General features: G+C 36.8%; 1 protein-coding gene across 5 annotated transcripts in view; it reads left to right on the forward strand.

Moving 5' to 3' along the window:
• LOC131433743 (mitochondrial glutamate carrier 1-like) overlaps positions 1 to 20,661 on the forward strand; it is a 461,990-nt gene that overhangs the window by 371,377 nt on the left and 69,952 nt on the right. For all 5 annotated transcript variants that reach the window (XM_058600327.1, XM_058600328.1, XM_058600329.1 and 2 more), the window contains one exon: positions 720 to 860. In XM_058600327.1, the coding sequence (XP_058456310.1) occupies positions 720 to 860 (141 nt within the window). The remainder of the gene's footprint in view (positions 1 to 719; positions 861 to 20,661) is intronic.

A 20,661-nucleotide genomic window follows, 5' to 3' on the forward strand; every position in this document is an offset into this window, starting at 1 on the left:
TTCTCTATTTCTCTCTTTTACCTTCTACTGGTACACTTGGGAATAAAGCGGTTACATCGAGGAGACCATTATTTCATCGTCTTCAATTTCCTCTGAGTTCTGAAGTTGGCTAGCAAACTCTTGCTTATTGTGTACTTCAGAACCTAGGGGGAATTGAAGAAGTTGAAGTAATGTTCTCCTTCGATGTAACCGCTTTATTCCCAAGCATGCCGGTAAAAGACTCTATCAATTTATTAGAAGATTTGTTACTTCAACAACATAGCAACAGTTCATGGAAAAGCAAAGTATGAAAAAGTCTGTCCCCGTTTATATGCGAACTGTTCATGGCAAATCTTGACGAAAGTTAAAAAACAGGGATTATTGCCTAATCGCTGGCGAAGATACACAAAAAAGAAACAAAGGAAGTACATAAACAGTTATTACCCGAATTTGATCTGCCTACATTACTACAAAAGACATACCACAGCAAATTTTATTCAACAGACTTATAAAGACACTAATGAAGAACGCAAAATGCGTTTCGAAATACCGGTATCTGGTCGTTCACTATTACGTCCAAAGGAACCTATAACTTCTTTCTTTAAGACGGTTTAAACATTCAATAAAAAACGAATGAAATTCTAAGTAAAATATACTAAGTGGCTAACATATTTTCCGATGAGAGTCATGTCAACGGCATTTCGTTCGTTATGTTAATTCATATAAAATACTTTTTCTAGGTGTTCGTTTCTTAGCGGATGTGTAGCTGGATCTTTGGCCGCATTGGCCGTAAACCCTTTCGATGTAATTAAAACTAGGCTTCAGGCTATTAAAAAAGCGGAAGGAGAAATGCAATTCAATGGCATTGCAGATTGCATCAGGTAAGCAATTCACGTAATGTATAGCAGGGCATAATATTAGTGTTTGAATGTGCGTATATTAGTTGGCGCTAGTAATTTCATTACGCTTTTTCAGGGATTATAGTAAATCTGTTTTCATTCTCCTGTAGTTTGATCTGTTTCGTTTATTCTTGTGGCGTCGATAAACATATGAACGTCTGAAAGCAAAAATCGGATAAGTGCAACTTAGTTTGGAAAATCCGTTAAAGGGATAGTGGGGAGGGGGGGGGGAGGTGGAGAAGGGGGGGCTCTAAATGATGACAAAAATCATAATTTTTGCGATTTATTTTCACAATTATCGTTTAACAGAATAAATTCAAATGTTTTGCATGACAAAGAGCATCCTTCGAACAACATTTTGTAATTTTTTCGTGGAAAAATATTGAGAAATAAGTCGGTGAAGAGGTATTTTTGAAGACGCTTCTGAAAAATCATGATTTGCGGTGTCCACTGTATCTCAGCGCAGGCTAATCAGAAGTGAACAAATCAAAGTAGTATAGTTAGAGTAGAAGTTTTTCTTAACCCCAACGTTTTTGTTTGATTTTATTTTAATCTGTTGAATTTTTGGTGGTGTTCAAAGTGAAGCTGTAAAACCACCCCAAAGTAACAAACAACAAAAAGGAAAACTGGTTTTTTATACGTAGAAAGTGTGTGCCAAAATTTGAACAAAATTTGTGCAGTAGTTTTTGAATGACGATGGACACGGACTTTCAAAACCTGCTTTCGAGCAAAAAGCGTTTAAAGTGTTTTGTTTATAAAATCAATGGAAACAATGTATTACTCAAGGGAGCCCGTTAAAATATTTGACCATTTTCAAAAAATCATATTTTTTCTTTTATAATTTGTTGTAATGAAATATTTCAAGAATGTTTCGTCAAGTTTTTAAGTCAATCGAAGCAGAAGTCTTGGGCCTATGTACCGAGCTCTTACTTCTTCGCAGCATGAGATTAGCAAAGATAAAAGCCCATAACTTGCAGAGTTTTGTACCGATATTCTTGAAATGTTTTACTATAAAAAAATATAAAGAAAAAAATAAATGATTTTTCAAAAGTGTTAGACCCTACCTCCCCTTAAGTATTTATGAACGCAAAACCCGGATAAAAGCATTCAGAGCAAAAACTGGACATGGATTTTGCAATGCGAGAATCGTTTAAAAACAACTTTGTTGCAAGAACCGGACAGAAAAACTTTAAATACAAAAACCGGAAAAAACTTAACCGGTTCTTCCCAAAGAAATGTATTTATCCGGTTTTTGCATTCAAAGTTTTTACAAACTGCTGCTGTAGGAACGCAGCATAGATCAAGTCGCCCATAACAAAAAAGCAAACCATGCTTCGTCCACTGCGACATGTAAAATCGGATTTTTCGTTCCTCAAGGCGACGTAAAGTCAACTAGCCCAAATAAAATCATGTTGTGTATCGTTTCATATTGCTTATATATTTTCGAGCATGTACTCCAATCTACTTTTCCGCCTCCTCAATTTCTTTCTCTAAACTCAAAGCACTTCTTTCGCTATCCAGCTCTACACATTTCCTTAAGCCTGACCATCCTTTTGGCTCTTGGATCGTGATTTGCCGCTGCGCATTAAGACCCTGAAACGTAGGATCTATTGTACTTTGCACGCATGTAATTTCGCGTTATTTTTTTCCTTCCCCTTTTAGGGGAATCTGTTGCGTGTGCTCTATCTCGATTACTGAAATTCGTAATTGCCGTACTTGTGAACACAGGTTTCCTATCTTGCGGTTGTGTCTTTACTTGAATTGCAAAGAGCCGATGGTTAGTTTTGCAATGTGGTCAAATTATTGCTGCCTACCTTGAATCGACTTCGCTTCGTCACGGTCCGCTCTCGTTAGCACGTTCCGTCGCAGCGAGCAATGGTAAACCGCACGAAATCATTTTTTTCTTTTGCGGAGCAGAAAAAGCATCCGCTTGCAATGACTGCTGACTGAAAATGGTTCTTCCCAGCTTCAGGTTCTTTCTTTTCGCTTTACCGCTTTTTTGCAGTTTGACAACTGTGCGATAGTTCGTATCCGCTTGCGTTTTTTTTACGACAGAGCGGTTCGTGGCTATGCAGTGAGGCCGATATTGATGAATTGTATTTTGATGAACGTTTTCCAACTATTGTTTTTATTTAGATGTATTTTTCCAGTGTATGCTCATCTTGAAAGCTCAAAATAACTTAAACGTTACACAACATTATCAAAGCGGATGAGTTTTTCATGCATCGTTGCAAAAGATGCATGAAAAATTCTGAAATCAAATTTTCCTTTGCAAAAAGTCGGTCAGTGAAAGTTATCGCCATTCAAAAGCCGGGTAAACCAGCTTCCAATCACAACTCATATAGACCCATTGCAATGTTGTCCTGCATTAGAAAATTGTTCGAAAAAATTATTCTACGACGTCTCGACACTTGGGTCGAGACGAACGGTTTGTTGTCAAATACTCAGTTTGGTTTCCGTAGAAATAAAGGGACGAATGATTGCCTTGCATTACTTTCGTCTGACATCCAAATTGCCTTCGCTCAAAAACAACAAATTGCATCTGTATTTTTAGACATTAAAGGAGCATTTGATTCAGTTTCCATTGATGTTCTCTCAGACAAGCTCCACCAACATGGACTTCCAGCGGTTATAAATAATTATTTGCACAACCTTTTGTCAGAAAAGCACATGCACTTTTCATATGGCGACTTAGTATCATTCAGAATTAGCTACATGGGTCTCCCGCAAGGCTCATGTCGCAGTGCGCTCCTCTATAATTTTTACGTGAATGACATTGACAGCTCTCTAGTAACCCACTGCACACTAAGACCATTGACAGATGATGGAGTGTTTTGAGTTACTGGACCCAAAGCTGTTGAACTGTAAAAACCATTGCAAGATAACTTAGATAACTTGTCCGTTTGGGCTGTTCATCTGGGTATCGAATTCTCTGCGGAGAAAACAGAGATGGTTATCTTTTCAAGAAAGCATGATCCCGCGCAGCTTCAGCTCCATATGATGGGAAGAATGATCGCGCAGGTTTCAACTTTTAAATACCTCGCGGTGTGGTTCGCTTCCAAATGCACGTGGGGAGGACACATTAGGTATCTGATAACGAAATGCCAACAAAGAGTAAATTTTCTTCGAACAATAACAGGATCTTGGTGGGGTGCTCATCCGCAAGATCTAATAAAATTGTATCAGACAACGATACTTTCAGTGATGGAATATGGATGCGTTTGTTTTCGTTCCGCTGCAAACTCTCATATTATCAAACTGGAGCGAATTCAGTACCGTTGTTTGCGAATTGCCATAGGCTGCATGCATTCGACACATACAATGAGTCTGTTCTGGCGGGAGTTCTTCCATTAAAAGATTGATTTTGGGAGCTTTCATCACGCCTGCTAATAAGATGTGAGATGCTGAATCCCATGGTAATTAATAATTTCGAACGACTATTCGAGCTTCGATCTCAAACAAAATTCATGACAGTATATTTTAACCACATGTCACAGGAAATCAACCAATCGAGATATATTTCTATCCGTGTCAGCATCCTGAATGCCCCTGACTCAACTTTATTTTTCGATACATCCATGCAGCGTGAAGTGCGTGGAATCCCGGACCATCTACGCTCGGCGGAAATCCCAAAAATATTTTCAAGTAAGTTCAGGCATATTGACTCTGAGAAAATGTTTTTTATTTATTTATTTATTTGTTGTCAAACTATAGTAGACCATTACATAGTATTGATTACACTTTAGCACGTGTGATATTTTCTAAAATAAACATTAGTGCATTTGCATTATGTTCTAAGACCTAGGTCGTATTGAATTAAAATATTGTTTGAGCTGGGCTGTCGTCATTGTAAAGTCAATTGCTCTGCAATGCTTATTATAAGTTGACATCATTCGATTTAATGGGCCAAATTTAGCATAGTTGTTACGATTATGACTAATATAGAATATAGCTCGGGGAAAGTATATAAAAATTAAGTTTAGACAGAAGTCCAGATGAATCAACCCGATGTGTAACGATGTTATGAATGAATGAAACCCTTAATTGTTCTCGACGCTCTTTTAGTGTGTGGATGTCAATGAGCATGCAACGAGCTTTGTATGATGGTATAGGAAATCTTGCTCAACCTAACTTACGGAGTGCAAATAATAGGAATTGCTTTTGAACTAATTCTATACGTTCCTTGTGAGTGATTGAGAATGGGGACCAAACAATGTTACAATATTCAAGTAAAGACCTTACGTATGCAATATATAATGTTTTAATGTAATATAATGTACAAGGATCTCAAAAATTATAGCTGAAGCGTTTTATAAATGCAAGCATGTTATTAGCTCTGCCTATTATCGTATTATAGTGATCGATGAAAGTCAACTTTTTATCTAAAATTACTCCTAGATCTCTAATTCTGATACATCTATCTACTGTTTGATCGCCTAGTTTAATTGTGATATCTGGTGTGTTTTTTTTCCTACTCAAAGCTATTACTTTACATTTATTTACGTTTCGTTTCAAAAGGCTTTTATTTCACCAGGCATGGATCGTTTGCACTTCATCTTGAAATACGACCTTGTCTACATCCCTTTTTATTTCTAGGAAGAGCTTCATGTCATCGGCATAAATCAACACTTTTATGTGTTTTAAAATAAGAGATATATCGTTTACAAATAAAATGAATAAGAGAGGGCCTAGATGAGAACCTTGTGGAACTCCTGAGGTTACTATGACATGGTTGGATATCCTCCCTTTAAATCGAACCATTTGCTGACGATCAGTCAGATACGACTCAAGCCATTTGAGTAGTGCAGGACCAGTTCCTATTTTTTGTAGTTTTAATAATAACATAGGTATACCAATGCAATCAAATGCTTCGCTGAAGTCAGTATAGAGAGCTTCTATGTAATTACCCTTATCCATAGCAGCCAGTGAGTAATTGACAAATTCGAGTAAATTTGTATTAGTCGAGCGACCCTTAAAAAATCCATGATTCTATTTTTAACTTGATAAAACATTTTTTCATTGATTATCGCTTCAAAAAGTTTAGAAATGCAGGAGATAATTGCAATTCCTCGATAATTACACACATCTGATTTTTTTTCACTTTTGCAAATCGGTACCAAATAGGAGTCCTTCCATACTTTAGGAAAAATACCGGCCAGGGGTGATTTATTGAAAATCCAAAACAAGGGTGTGGCTAGTTCTAACGATAGTTTTTTCATGAATATGGGAGGAATTCCATCAGGTCCGGGACCCTTAGAGATTTACACGGACGGATCGCGAATTGAAGAAGCGACAGGGTTTGGTATGTTCAACAATAATGTTTCGGCCTCATTCAGGCTTCAAGAACCTGCATCTGTTTATATAGCAGAGTTAGCAGCAGTTCATTATAGCTTGAGTGTAATCGTCACATTATCTCCAAACCATTATTTCCTCTTCACAGATAGTCTGAGTGCAATTGAAGCCATTCGCTCAAACATTACTGGCAAGAATGAACCGTTTTTCTTGGGCAAAATAAAACAGTGCCTGAACGACATATTGAACAATAATTATCTAATCACTATAGTCTGGGTCCCGGCTCATTGCTCCATTCCTGGCAATGAAAGAGCCGATATTTTAGCCAAATGTGGTGCTATTGAGGGTGAAATTTATGAGAGACCGATTGTTTTCCACAAATTCTATAGCTCGTCTCACCAAAGAACACTTTCCAGCTGGCAAGCTTCTTGGGATAAAGATGATCTGGGTCGGTTGATGCACTAAATTATTCCGAAAATATTGACAAAGGCATGGTTCAGGGGACTGGATGTGAGTAGGGATATCATTCGTGTGATGTCCAGACTCATGCCCAATCACTACACGTTAGATGCACATCTCCTTCGAATTGGGCTCTCCGAGACTAATCGTTGTGCTTGTGGAGAAGGTTATCGGGATATTGATCATGTCGTTTGGACATGCGTGGAGTATCGTGATGTCAGATCTCAACTAATAAATTCTTTGCGTACCCAAGGTAGACTCTCCAATGTCCCAGTTCGAGACATTCTCGCTTGTCGTGACCTTCCATACATGAAACTAATTTATCATTTCATAAAGAAAATTGGGGTTTTAATTTAATAAAGGCCCCTTTTAAGACGTAGTTCTGATTCCAGCTGCGTCCATGAGTTCAACCAATAGCTAAATTAGAATAGAAATTATGTAATGATACAAACAAACTCGAAATAGTGGGACGCTCTCGAGTCCCTTCGAATCAATGTCCCTACGTCAATGTGATTAACTTTCCTGTATCTTGTTCAATGTTGATGTTGCCCTGGAAGGTGTGATTCGAAGAGCGAGGATCGACACGAGTTACACGATCTTCCGAAAGTCCGTACAACTTTTTGGCTTCACTGACGATATTGATATTGTGACACGTAACCTTGAGAAGATGATGGAAACCTACATCGGACTGAAAGCTGAAGCTAGGCGTATCGGACTGGCCATAAATGCGTCGAAAACAAAATACATGAGAGGGAGAGGCTCTAGAGAAGGAACACTGCGCCTCCCACCACGAATATTGATAGACGGTGACGATATCGAGGTGGTTGACTAGTTCGTGTATTTGGGCTCACTGGTGACCGCCGAAAATGACACCAGCAGAAAAATACAGAGACGTATTTTGGCAGGAAATCGTGCGTACTTTGGACTCAGAAAAACCCTCCGATCGAGAAAAGTACGCCACCGCACGAAATTGATCATCTACAAAACGCTCATTAGACTGGTTGTTCTCTATGGCCACGAGACCTGGACTATGCTGGCAGAGGACCAACGCGCCCTCAGTGTTTTCGAAAGAAAGGTACTGAGGACCATCTATGGCGGAGTGCAGATGGAAGACGGAACGTGGAGACGGAGTATGAATCACTAATTGCAACAGCTGCTAGAAGAACCACCTATCGTACGGACAGCTAAAATTGGACGTCTACGATGGGCTGGGCATATCATAAGGATGTCGGACGACAGCCCAGGGAAAATGGTTCTTGAATCTAATCCGACTGGTACAAGAAGAAGAGGAACGCAGCGAGCAAGGTGGATCGATCAAGTGGAAGGTGATCTCAGAAGCATCCGTGCCTTGAGTTGCTGGCGACGAGCAGCCATGGACCGAGTTATGTGGAGACGTATGCTTGATACAGCAAAGGACACCCCAGGCCTATAGCTGTTAGGTAAGGTAAGTAAGTGGACTAACTCCGGTTACTTCGTGTTTGGCACTGTTGATTGCCGCCGTAATTGGCGGAAGCTGTTCATCCCATTCACGGTGATCCCCTTTTAACAGGAATGTATACATGTTACGAGAACTAGATTGACCCTCTTCGTATTGTTAACCATTGGATAGTAGAACGCCGTTTTCATGTGAACGATGTTGTCCCGTGCCAGCAAAGATTTGAATGCCATGGATTCAAACTGCTTTCCGTTGTTGCTCAATAGTTGCTCAATAGTTTAACGGGAGAGTTTCCAATCCGTAATCCAATCAATAATTACCAGCATGACGGTGTTTCCGCGTTTTGATCTTGTCAACGGGCCCACAAAATCCATCGAGATCAGTTCCCATGGCAGTCTAACCGGTTTCAGCTGGCCCAATGTTGGAATCATTCGAGTGTTCGGAGCTTTACTCGCTTTGCACGTACTACAATCTCTCACGTACTTGCCGATCTCTAGCTGCATTTTTGGCCAGTAGAAATGAGACTGAATTTTCTGCCACGTTTTGGAGAAACCTAGATGTGCAGCTTTTGGTGAATCATGATATCGCTTGATGATATCGGTTCGTTCTTTTTTTGGAACGACCTCCTTACATGTGTGACTTGTGTTTCCAAGCTCATCCTTGCAGAGACAGCTTTTGTACAGCTTGTCAATCGAAAGTCTGGAAAGTTGTCCCCGTTGTTCATTACCCGCTTTCTCAGGCTCTTGTACCAATCGTCTTTAAACTCATCAGTCACAAACATCATGCTAGAAACAATTCTAGATAACGCGTCCGCTATATAGCTCAACAAGCACGGTCCTATGCCCGGACAGTTGCAGGTGCACCCGATCCTAGAGACACAATGATCAATGAGCTAAAAAATGAATAGCGGAAATAAGAAACCAGTTTCGGACCAAAGCGACGGACCTAGTGAATAGATAAGATGCGGAAATTAGTCAACTCAAAAATTAACTTCAAGCAACAAAGGCCACCAACATCAAAATACTAGCTGAATTGGCAGCCATTCGAACAGCGATGACATCCTCCAGTGATAACCAGCCCTCTGCCCGGAGAACAAAACCGACAGCTTAACCAGCTTTAAATACCGCATCCGGGAAAGACAAGAGCAAAGAAGGGCGCAGCTACTAATCCCAACACCAAAAATAGAGGACGAGGAATCAAATATTAACAAACGACGAAAGACTGACAGCCAAAGAAGAACACAGCAAGGCACAGTGGTTTGAATCGACAAAAACGTGAACTTAATTCTCTAGCCGTTGAACCGTTGATCCGATATACATAGTTCCTTTGGAGAACTCATTCACAAAAATATACCTCGTGATTTGAGCACAATAAAAAATGTGCAAAGCCTACTACGATAAAAGTTCATTTCAACAACTTTTTTCGCTTAATAGATAGAAAAACGATGTCTTCTACAAAGTTTTAGAACTTCTAACGAGGAAAAACTTTGCCGAAGAGGTCTAACGCAAGAAGTTTCGGATATATGAAGCATTTTCGTTTGAAACTACTTAAAATTAATTTTTTTTACATAACTCTTTTCGCAATTATTTTCAGTGTCTACTGTGTTCGAGACAATTACTAAAAACGTAAAATTACACATTTTTGTTGAAGACTGTGTACGGTTTGGCCTTTTCCCTAAAAAGTTATTTAACATTTAAACTTTTATATACACTAACTTTAACTACTAATAGGAAGCAGGGTCGCAGACCAAAAGGCACATACATATACTTTTTGCAAAGCTTAAATCAAGTAATATAAAGTTACGAAGTGTGTATGGTGGCCTTTTTAAATTGTGTGAATGAGACAACAAAATATAGTGAGCTTTTTTGACCATTTTCTTAGGAAAACTTACATTAATAAAATTGTTTATCTTCAACTTTAGGCAACAACTTTTGCAAGAAATTTCAGTCGAGGTGTAAAAAATAGAGCATTAGTTTTAACATCAGACGAAAGAGAAGAATTTTCACTATAGTTTACTATTATGACTTACTCTCAGCGAGTACCGAGTCTTTCGGAATTCCTCTTCAAAGTGAAAGTTGATAGGTATCTTATTAACCGTTATCACAAAAAAATCGCGAGATATTACCGACTTCAGTAGAAAATGTAATAGAATTGAAATAAGCAAACGATTAGTTACAAGTTCCCTAAAACCAAACATTTTGTTAATTATTATTCTTTATTCTTAGTCTGTGCACGTTTTTATACTCGAGTTCAGGCATTTTTCTTTAAAAAAAATGTCTAGACTCATAATTTACATAATTTGATTTGATACTTTACCGTGTGCGCCTGTATGTAACGTTGAACCACTCACGCATTTTATTGTAATATTATCATCGACCAAATGCTCCAGCATTTGTATTATCAATCAACTCTTTAGTGTTCTTAAAAATAATATGCAGCCCTGCTCTCACCAACAACAACAGTGCATATTTGGAGCAGGACATTTAATATAAAGTTACTTCACTGTGCTTCATTAGTCAATATACTGTAAAAGTAAAACTAAGCGTCAATTAAATACACGGTCATATTCATTGAAATTAATGTATTCCAATTTATTTTTACATCGATAATGGTTTTGAATCAAATTTTTTATTCAACTGATGTCCATTTCATAGTACTATTTATTTAAAAATCGTGTGAATTTCATTATTTCTCCCAGTGTATGGCTTAATTCATAAGAACGTATTTCGTAGAATCATGTCTTACAAAAAGGATTTAACCTTTCAAGCAGGCTAGACTTACACATTTCAACAGATAAAAATTAATCTCGGAAGACTTCAATTTAAACGATTTTTAGGCGTACTGGTAATGGTGTAAGATATCATCCTTGAAACGAATAGTATTGGATTTAAAAGAACGGATAAGGAATATTCTATTAAAAGAAAGTAAAACTTGTCGAAATTTAATGAGTTAGGATGCTTCTCTAGTTTGTTCAATTGCATACAAGAATGGATCATGAAATTATATTCAATCATAACACCATTGCACCAAAGCTACACTAACGACCGATTCCAATTGTTGAACATTTCCTACAAAGTTCCTTTTAATAAACCAAAAATAATCGTTTTAGTAAATGTTTCTGCAATGAAAATGGTCAAAAAAGCTCTCTATATTTTGTTGTCTCATTCACACAATTTAAAAAGGCCACCATACACACTTCGTAACTTTATATTACTTGGTTTAAGCTTTCCAAAAAGTATATGTATGTGCCTTTTAGTCTGCGACCCTGCTTCCTATTAGTAGTTAAAGTTAGTGTATATAAAAGTTTAAATGTTAAATAACTTTTTAGGGAAAAGGCCAAACCGTACACAGTCTTCAACAAAAATGTGTAATTTTACGTTTTTAGTAATTGTCTCGAACATAGTAGACACTGAAAAAAATTGCGAAAAGAGTTATGTAAAAAAAATTAATTTTAAGTAGTTTCAAACGAAAATGCTTCATATATCCGAAACTTCTTGCGTTAGACCTATAGTTTCTTCGGCAAAGTTTTTCCTCGTTAGAAGTTCTAAAACTTTGTAGAAGACATCGTTTTTCTATCTATTAAGCGAAAAAAGTTGTTGAAATGAACTTTTATCGTGGTAGGCTTTGCACATTTTTTATTGTGATCAAATCACGATGTATATTTTTGTGAATGAGTTCTCCAAAGGAACTATGTATATCGGATCAACGGTTTAGCAGTTAGAGAATTAAGTTCACGTTTTTGTCGATTCAAACCACTGTGCAAGGGCTGCAATCATCCGTACAACAATAGTCGTCTCAAAGAATCTTCCCACCATGGCTCACAGAATCCTAACAGTCCGAAACTGAACCACCCACAGACAACAGTCCACACCCAGAAGCGCAAGATGTTCTCAACACAGCTTCCATGTCCTTCGACGATTCGGAGGAACACATTGATTTAACAGAATAGACAAACAATCAACCAACAGTCAGCCGAAATAAAGAAGGACGACACAATTGAATGCTTTGCATCTACGAGGCGGAGCTCGGGCGGGACGAAGGTGGATTGTCTGTGTATTTGCAGAAAAAGGTACCAGATGAAGGTTCGTTGTGTTGTATAACAATGGTTCTTACCGGTAGAAATTCGGTTCCCCGGGATCATCAGCCGTCACGCCTGCATCGCTGTAAAGCTAGACATCCGTAATCGGGGGTGATTCTGAATTATGCGGAATTTACTTTACTGTACCTCTATACAACCCATTTTTGTCGTGAATACGACTTACTTTACTCTGGGGTGCCTTTTCAAAATTTACCCTCTGAGAGAGTGATAAGTTTTTGATCGCGAATATCTATTGTTGTATCTAATGAATCAACATAATTCTTGCGACATGCCGACATGGAAATATGATCACAATTTTATGATAAAACTTTCAGTTTTGTGACATAGTCTCAAATAATTCAAAATTAAACTTTTCTGAAATGTTTGGTATAAACGAGTATCAAAAAGGATAATTCATAAGGCGCGTTTGCCTTTCTCGTATTTTTAAAGCTCATAGCTCAGTGATCTGTGAAAGGATTTATATAATCTAACTACCAATAGAATCGAATTTTTTCAATTTAAACGTGTATAGCAAAAGCATTGAAGTATTTCAATAGTACACTATTGAAAAACCTGTCTCATTTGCTCCATGTCAACACCATGTCAGAACGCGTTCTAAGGAAGAGAACAAAATATCTGCTGCTGTACAACAAATCGTCCGGGAAAAATGTTCCGAAAAGTGGTGAATATCGCAGTGAGTTCCTCAATTTGGTCCTTGTGAATGCTAGAAACGAATCCCTACAGCATATTGATAGTTTCTTTCAATAAATTATGCAAATCCGAAATGAAATAATCGACAATAAAATTCTGTATGCGGCTATTTTATAGCCGGTAGGACCTCCCATTAGTGAGAAAGCTACAAACGAAATCACATAAAAGGAAATCTCTTAACAAAAATTCAATCAGTTTGGATTCAATCGCCACTGCGAGCAGATGTGTTTTGTGTCGTCTGCACGCTTTCGACAAGAGCGATTACGTCACAGCGGCCAGTCATTAGCATTGGGAAAAAAACAACGGTGGAGAGCATTACACAATATCAGCCGTTCTAATGGCTCTAAAATTTTTCTAAAGAACTATTAGGATTTGTTGTTCGCAAATCGTAGGGAAATATCCTCAGATTACTGCAAATCAAGAACAGTTTGCTTAGATTTGTGCACTTTTCGCTGTGTGAAATTCACAGTAATCGAGATCAAGTGAAGCTTTCTTTGTTTTTGCGAAAAATGTGAAAAAGGGGAATCCGTGCATAATTCATACAATTGATATTCGGAAGTGTTGAGGAACATGTCAGTTGTTTTCGTATTCACGACATCCAGTTATGTCTCTGACATTACCCACCCGCCTTTTTGCACAACTTAGATATTGTTACGTATCGTTTTGTACATACACTACTGGTGGCTGCTTTTCAGCACCGGACCACCAGTTCAGGGTCGTTTACCTTGTTGGTCTCCTGGAGAATCTTCACTTCACTATTGTTGGGCGGACTTTCTTCCCTACCTGTGGCCACTGAGTAAATCGTTTCGGCGGAAACAAGTAACAAAAAAAAAACAAAATGGACGACACAGCTTGTATAAAAAGAAAGACCGTACAATTTTAACTTTTTTTTTAACACTATATTGTATCTATTCACTAATTTTTACTTGCGCAAGTTTATTCGGTGAACGTCTTAGCTTCGACGTTCCGTTGCGGCCGTGATGCACGGTGGTCGACTTGGTGGACTCTGCTGTCTTCGACGGACGGGGTGGCACGGACTTCGGGGCGGTGGAACAGTTATAAGATGACCAGGGTATCCAGGTAAAGCAGCAACTTTTGGCCTTGTGTAGCGAAGGCTCTGCTTTCTGAGGATAATACCCGGAGTGATACGGCGCGCACTACTTTTACGTTTCACCGCGAAGGCACTCACGTCGGGCTCAATAAACGAATTTTAACCGGCCACTTTAGCCAGTCTTAAGCGACGAATGGTCCCGAGTCAAACGTTCGTAGGCTACCTTCAATACGGATTGTTGATCCCTTTGGATCCAGAAACTTTCAGACTCACTGTCACGTTTTGGCGTGTGACTCGTTGCTGCAACCTTCACTCCTCCGGGTCAGAAAAATACTAGTCCTCACTTAAGGATTTTCCCGCGGTTTTATCGGCTTGCTGTCCATTTTCCATCCCAATCCCACCGCCACCTTCAAAGCAGGCCACCCCGCATTTTATGCTGCGATGATGACGATGATGAGGACGATGACAGTGTGTGGACAGATGACGGTTACAATGATTTATCGTTTTATTATGGTTGGTGTCATGAACTGTGTATTTGAATTTTAGTACTTTTATAAGTGTATTTGCTATTTTGTTTCCTTTTGCCGAAATAATCATAATTTATTAAATAAATTTGTATAAAGAAATATATGAACTTACAAATGTAAATAAATGAATAATATAATTAAATAAATAAATAAATAGTGTAAATAAATGATTTTAAATATATAAATAAACAATAAATAAATGTAAATAAATAAATAATAAATGGAATAAATAAATAATATAAATCACTAATAAATAAATAAATAAATGGAAATAAATAAATAAATCAACAAAACCCTACGTTTGACACCAACCTTTGCTATTAAGCAGAACTTAAACGTGACTCAAACGTGTAAACACGGAGTAGAAACGCGATTAACATTTAAATTCTACTTTGACATTTACTGACAATTGATATAAACAAAAATATACAATATTTGAAAAATATATACAAGCTGGACCAAAGGAACAACATTGTGACCAACGAATAACAGGTCACAATATAATGATAAAGATATTCGTGTGGAGTGGGTGTAGTAAATGCCTCTGAATTGGGGCGTGTAATGCTTGTAGCGGCATAACTCCTGAACTACTGAACGAATTGCTATCAAACTTGGTACATCAAATTTGAGTGGTGAGAGGGAGAGGGTTATGAAAAAAATGTATCTACTTTGAATCGATACTTTTTGAAGACCATACATACTTTTTGCAAAATTCAAATATAGTCTTAAGGGTATTTGTGGGGTTGGATATAATGAGTGCCTCTAAAAAGTAAGTTTTATGTGAATTGGTAGAATTTTCCAAAAACGATACATCTTTCAAAGTACAGATATTACTTGCACTTGAGTTTTAGGTATAATTACGAAATAACTAAACATATAAGGGTAATCATGGAGTAGAGCTGTAGTGAGTTCACTAAAAAGAGGAGTTCAATATAAAATTTATTCGACGAGAAACAATGCTTCTAGACAAACACAGATACAGATTTATATCAAAGGAGATTGTAAGGTTATTTTCAGGGAGAGGTAGCGTAGCAAGTGCCCCAAACATGGGAAGTGTAAGATAAAATTGACCGGATTTTTTGAATAACGTAACAATTTAAAACTGACCCGAATTGACTATGATACCGTGAAAATTATGATTATTGTTAGACATTGGACATGTACGAAGTATTGTTCAATCGGGTTGCCGTCTAAGATGTGTTTTTTTACGGCCTTACCTCCCCGGAACATTTCCGAGCAATGCCGTGTAATGCAGCTAGTTATATTATTATATAATATAATATTATATTATATTATAATATATTATATTATTATCGGATGTTCAGTAAATCATCACCTAAAGAACCTAGAAACAGTATTATTAAAAAGACTGAACCCTTAAAGCTGAACCCAGCTAAATGCAATTTCCTTAGGCATGATGTACCTACCTAGAACTGTCAGTTCCACTGTAACTATCGGAGCAGTCGGACGTGAATTGGCGGAGCAGTCAGACGTGAATTGTGATAAATTGTTTTATTACGTTATCAGGGTTATTCCGTTCAGCATTAGTGCGTTTGAGTGATAATCTGCATTAATCCGTTTTCAAGGTCGCTGACGTAACGTATAGAAAGTCAGCAAGCATTGTCTTTTGGACCGTTAGCCAGCTTCGGCTACTGCTATTGTTTAGAGACTTGTGTTGTGATATAGCGAGAAGTTTTATTGGACAGTACAGTGAGCGACTGCAACTGTGCTTTTTCCTCAAAGAGATTTTTTGCACTCTATCGAAACGAATAATCACCAACTAACCGTTACTAGGCCTCGCTCGAGAGCCAACAGCTAAGTACCGTTTTATTTCTATTATACATTTGTCTGTAGAAATGGAATAAATAGACGTGCGCGATGTGTAGTGTGGTATGTGTTCTTTTGAATTTTTTTCCGTAGATATAGAACTGTAAAAGTGAATACCGTAGTAACCAAGTACAGCGAAGCATGCTTGGGTTCCGTCTAGTTAATTGGGCTTTCTCTCATGTGTTTTCATATGAAGGGAGTTTAATTGGTAAAATAATTCCCCGGTTAGGAGTTAGCTACGAGTTCGAGTCCTGACTCTGCGGTAACATTTTCGCGGTTCTCATTACATTATTGCATTCGTATGTCAATTTTCCAATCTGTTTCCCAGTTAGATACTGATCATAACCTGCTAAGGTTCTTAAGAAACCTTAGAAAAAAAATCCTACTCTCAAAGAAGGAAATAAAATACTTCTTACAAATGACGAAAAAGTACAATAACTTGCTCAGTAGCTCGAGAGTGTCCATAATTTTAATTAGAACTAATGAAAATGAAGTCTCTCTAAAATATGATCATATTTCTGAGACGAATTCTAATGAAATTAAGTCAATCATTAGGAAACTTAAAAACATGAATGTCCTGGTAATGATGTAATTTTTAATATTCTTATTAAAAATCTTCCCGATGTTGCCTTTAGACTCTTGGTTAAAATTTTCAACAAGTATTTTTCATTAGCTTACTTCCCTAAGAGATGAAAAAATACTAAAGTAATTCCTATCCTCCTAATAAAAACCCAGCAGAAACATCAAGTTATAGACCAATAAGTTTACTTTATTCTATCAGTAAACTTTTTGATTGAAATATTTTGTTGAGAATGATGTCGCATATAAATGAGAATTTAAAATTTGTATCAGGGCAGTTAGGGTTTCGTCATGAACATTCAGCATTTCATTAACTTGTAAGAGTAACGAACATGATAAAAGCAAACAAATCTTCTGGATTATCCACTGGATTTGCTCTTCTAGACATAGAAGAAACATTAGACAGTGTTTGGCAAATTTTGTTTCAAGACAAAAATGTTCGACTTCCAGTTTTATTAGATTAAAAATCTTAAACCAAATTGAATGGTTTGGAATTGACATGGATTAATCATGCAAAATACTAAGGTTTAAGGCATGACAAAAAACTCACATTCAAGGATCACATTGAATCACAATATTTCTCTTTTAAACAGGAATTCTAAGCTCTGTCTACAAAAAAAATGTTAATTTATAAACAAATTTTCAGACCAGCCATGCTTCATGCAGTACCAATTTGGTCAAGTTGCTGTTCCACCAGGAAGAAAACGCTCCATTAGAACCATTAGATGTAATGTCACATAATGTTATAAGAAAATTCCAACAATAAACGATGCAATCTTTATCTTTTCGCTATTACACTATACAAGTAGGTTTACAATTTTCCCTACACAAAAATCACATAATTGCGGAATCAAATGATGTCTTAATGGTAATAACCAAATCATGTTTATAATAGACATAAAAACTCACCGCTTGTGGCTGAACACCCAATTTAAATCTTAATAATTTAATTTTAACGCATATTTCGACGAATAATACATTGAAAAATTAACGCCATCTAATAAAATATTCTAAGTAAATAATGTACACGAATTTAAGAAAAAAGGAAATAGAGAACTTGAAAATTTTCAAGTAGTACACACTTAAATTTTTTAGCTGAGTCTCGGCAAAAAAATGCCGAGATTCGCACAGCCCAGTAAACAGCAATCGTCTCGGCAAAAATCAGTCGGTGTTGAAGTCGTTCGCACCGCACGCGTATAGCTCTTGGCTCCTGGAAATTTTTTCTGGCTACCTAGAATTTCTTTGATTCAAGGCTTCAGTCTTTTTTAAGGCTACCTGAATCACTAACAGTCTTTTTAAAGAATAACAATTAGTCAGCCTTTCTCAAGGCTATACAAAAAGTGATATTTGAGTGACTAAATGATATTAGAGTGACTAAGAAATTAATCAGCCTTTTTTAAAGCTAGCTAGGAGTCTAATCGAAGACTAATTCAACCTAGTTAATTTAATTTGAAATTTCATTCGTTTCTAAAATGCCTGCGACCAACCGCAAAGGAAACAAGCCTAAGGCTAAAACTAATTCAATACGGAATAAATCACAATCCGTTATTCAACATTTTTCTAATAACATTCACGATCTTATAGAATCTGAATGTAAAAATAAAAGACAACGGACGGATTTCCCTTCCGTTGATCCTATGCCGTTTAACAATATTTACGAGATTCTTCCTGAACCCGATTGTAGCGACATAGAAGAAAATTCTTCAAAAAATTCCCAAAATGGACGCTTGTCGTTCTGGGAAGAAACATCAATCTATGCCACCAGTGACGATGATTATTTTCGACTTCAAAGCATTCCGTACTGAGCTTTCTACTTTTCTCCCGGAAGTAAAAGTCTCATTTCAAATCGGACGAAGAGGAGAATGTCGAGTCTTGGTTGATGGATTGGAAGATTACGAACGTCTTATTCGATATTTGTCCGAGAAACTTCATAAATTTTATTCATATGATATAAAATCAGACAGTATTGATGAAATTAAAAATAAACTAGAAGAAGTGCTTGGTTTTGCCCCTTCCCAGGTAATACTTATGAATAAAAGAGCGAATGGTACTTCTAAACCACGCTCTGGAATTTCCCATGAACTTTACCTAATACACTTCAATCGAAGTGGTGTAAGCAATTTGAAAACTTTAGAAGAAATACGTTTCATTTCCCACATTAAAATTCATTGGGAACATTATAAAAGACATAATCGTATTGCAAACTTAACGCAATGTCGTCGTTGCCAAGGTTTCGGCCATGGAACCAAAAATTGTCATATGGATACGGTGTTTGAATTGTGGTTAATCGCATTCGAAAGACGTTTGTCCAATGAATGAAACCACTGATAAAATTTCATGTTCAAATTGCAATGGAAATCATAAATACAATTATTTGAAATGTCCTGTCAGGGAAAAAATTTGAAACGCTCGTTCGCTTAGACAACAAGTCAAATCAACGACCTTAAATTTACAGAACATACCTGAAAATCAAAAAACCGTTACAAATACCACGCCTAATTCTTCTAAGGCACTTATTTATTCGAATTCAAAACAAAAAACAGGTACGCCTGTCAATTCGTCTTCTAACGAAAACAATTTATTGACAGATAGATCCACCTCGTCATCATCTTCTAATGTCAGTTATGCTAGTATAACAGGTAGTAATCTACCACTTAATTCTTTAAATGTAAATAATCAAAACACAGGACCGCCTTGCAGTTCATCTTCTAACGAAAACAATTTATTAATAGGTAGATCGACCAAATCATCTTCTTCTAATGGCAGTCTACCTACAAATATTCCTTCAATGCCATTCGCTTCGTTAAATGAAGTCGATTTAGGCGATATAACTGAAAATAAAAAGATTTACCTACAAGATCAACTTTTTCAAATGATCATCCGAATGAATTCGACTTCATCATTTTTTGAAGCATTTCAAATCGGATGGCAATTCGCAAATAATATTATAATGAATATAAAATTTAACAGTGATGTTAAATAATTATTTGAATATTTTAAATTGGAATGCTCGATCTTTGAAATCGAGTGAAGATGAATTTTATAATTTTCTCAAAGTTCACAAAATTCATATTGCCATCGTCACAGAAACTTTTCTTAAACCAAATGTCAAATTGAAAAGTAATCCACATTATGTGGTTCATCGATTTGACAGGTTTACTGGAATGGGTGGTGGAGTTGCCATTTTTGTCCAACGGCAAATTAAACATCGAATTTTACCTTCTTTCAATACTAAAGATATTGAAAGCTTGGGAATCGAAGTTGAAACCATTCATGGAATTTATTTCATCGCTGGAGCATATTTGCCATTCCAATGCACCGGCGAATAATTAAATTTCTTTAAAGGCGATTTGCAAAAACTTACAAGATATCGATCGAAATTTTTCGTAATAGGGGACTCAAATGCTAAGCATGTCCAGTGGAATTGTAGGCAAAATAACAGTAATGGTAAAATACTTCATAATCAACTCTCAGCTTGTTACTTCACTGTTCTTCATCCCAGTAATCCTACTTGTTTCTCTTCCGTGAAAAACCCGTCTACAATTGATCTAGTTCTAACAGATCAAAGTCACATTTGTAGTGAACCAATTACACATGCTGACTTTGACTCAGATCATCTTCCTGTAATATTCAGACTTTCCAACGAAGCTTTAATTAATCCAATTAGTTCTATATTCAACTATAATAGAGCTAATTGGTTGGATTACAGATCTCACATTGAAAATCATGTGGATCATGAAACTATTTTAGAAAATTCTGCGGACATCGACACAGCAATTGATAATTTGAATCATTATATTATCGAAGCTAGAAATCTTTCAGTT

This window comes from Malaya genurostris, chromosome 3 (genome assembly GCF_030247185.1).
Source record: "Malaya genurostris strain Urasoe2022 chromosome 3, Malgen_1.1, whole genome shotgun sequence".
NCBI lineage: Eukaryota > Metazoa > Arthropoda > Insecta > Diptera > Culicidae > Malaya > Malaya genurostris.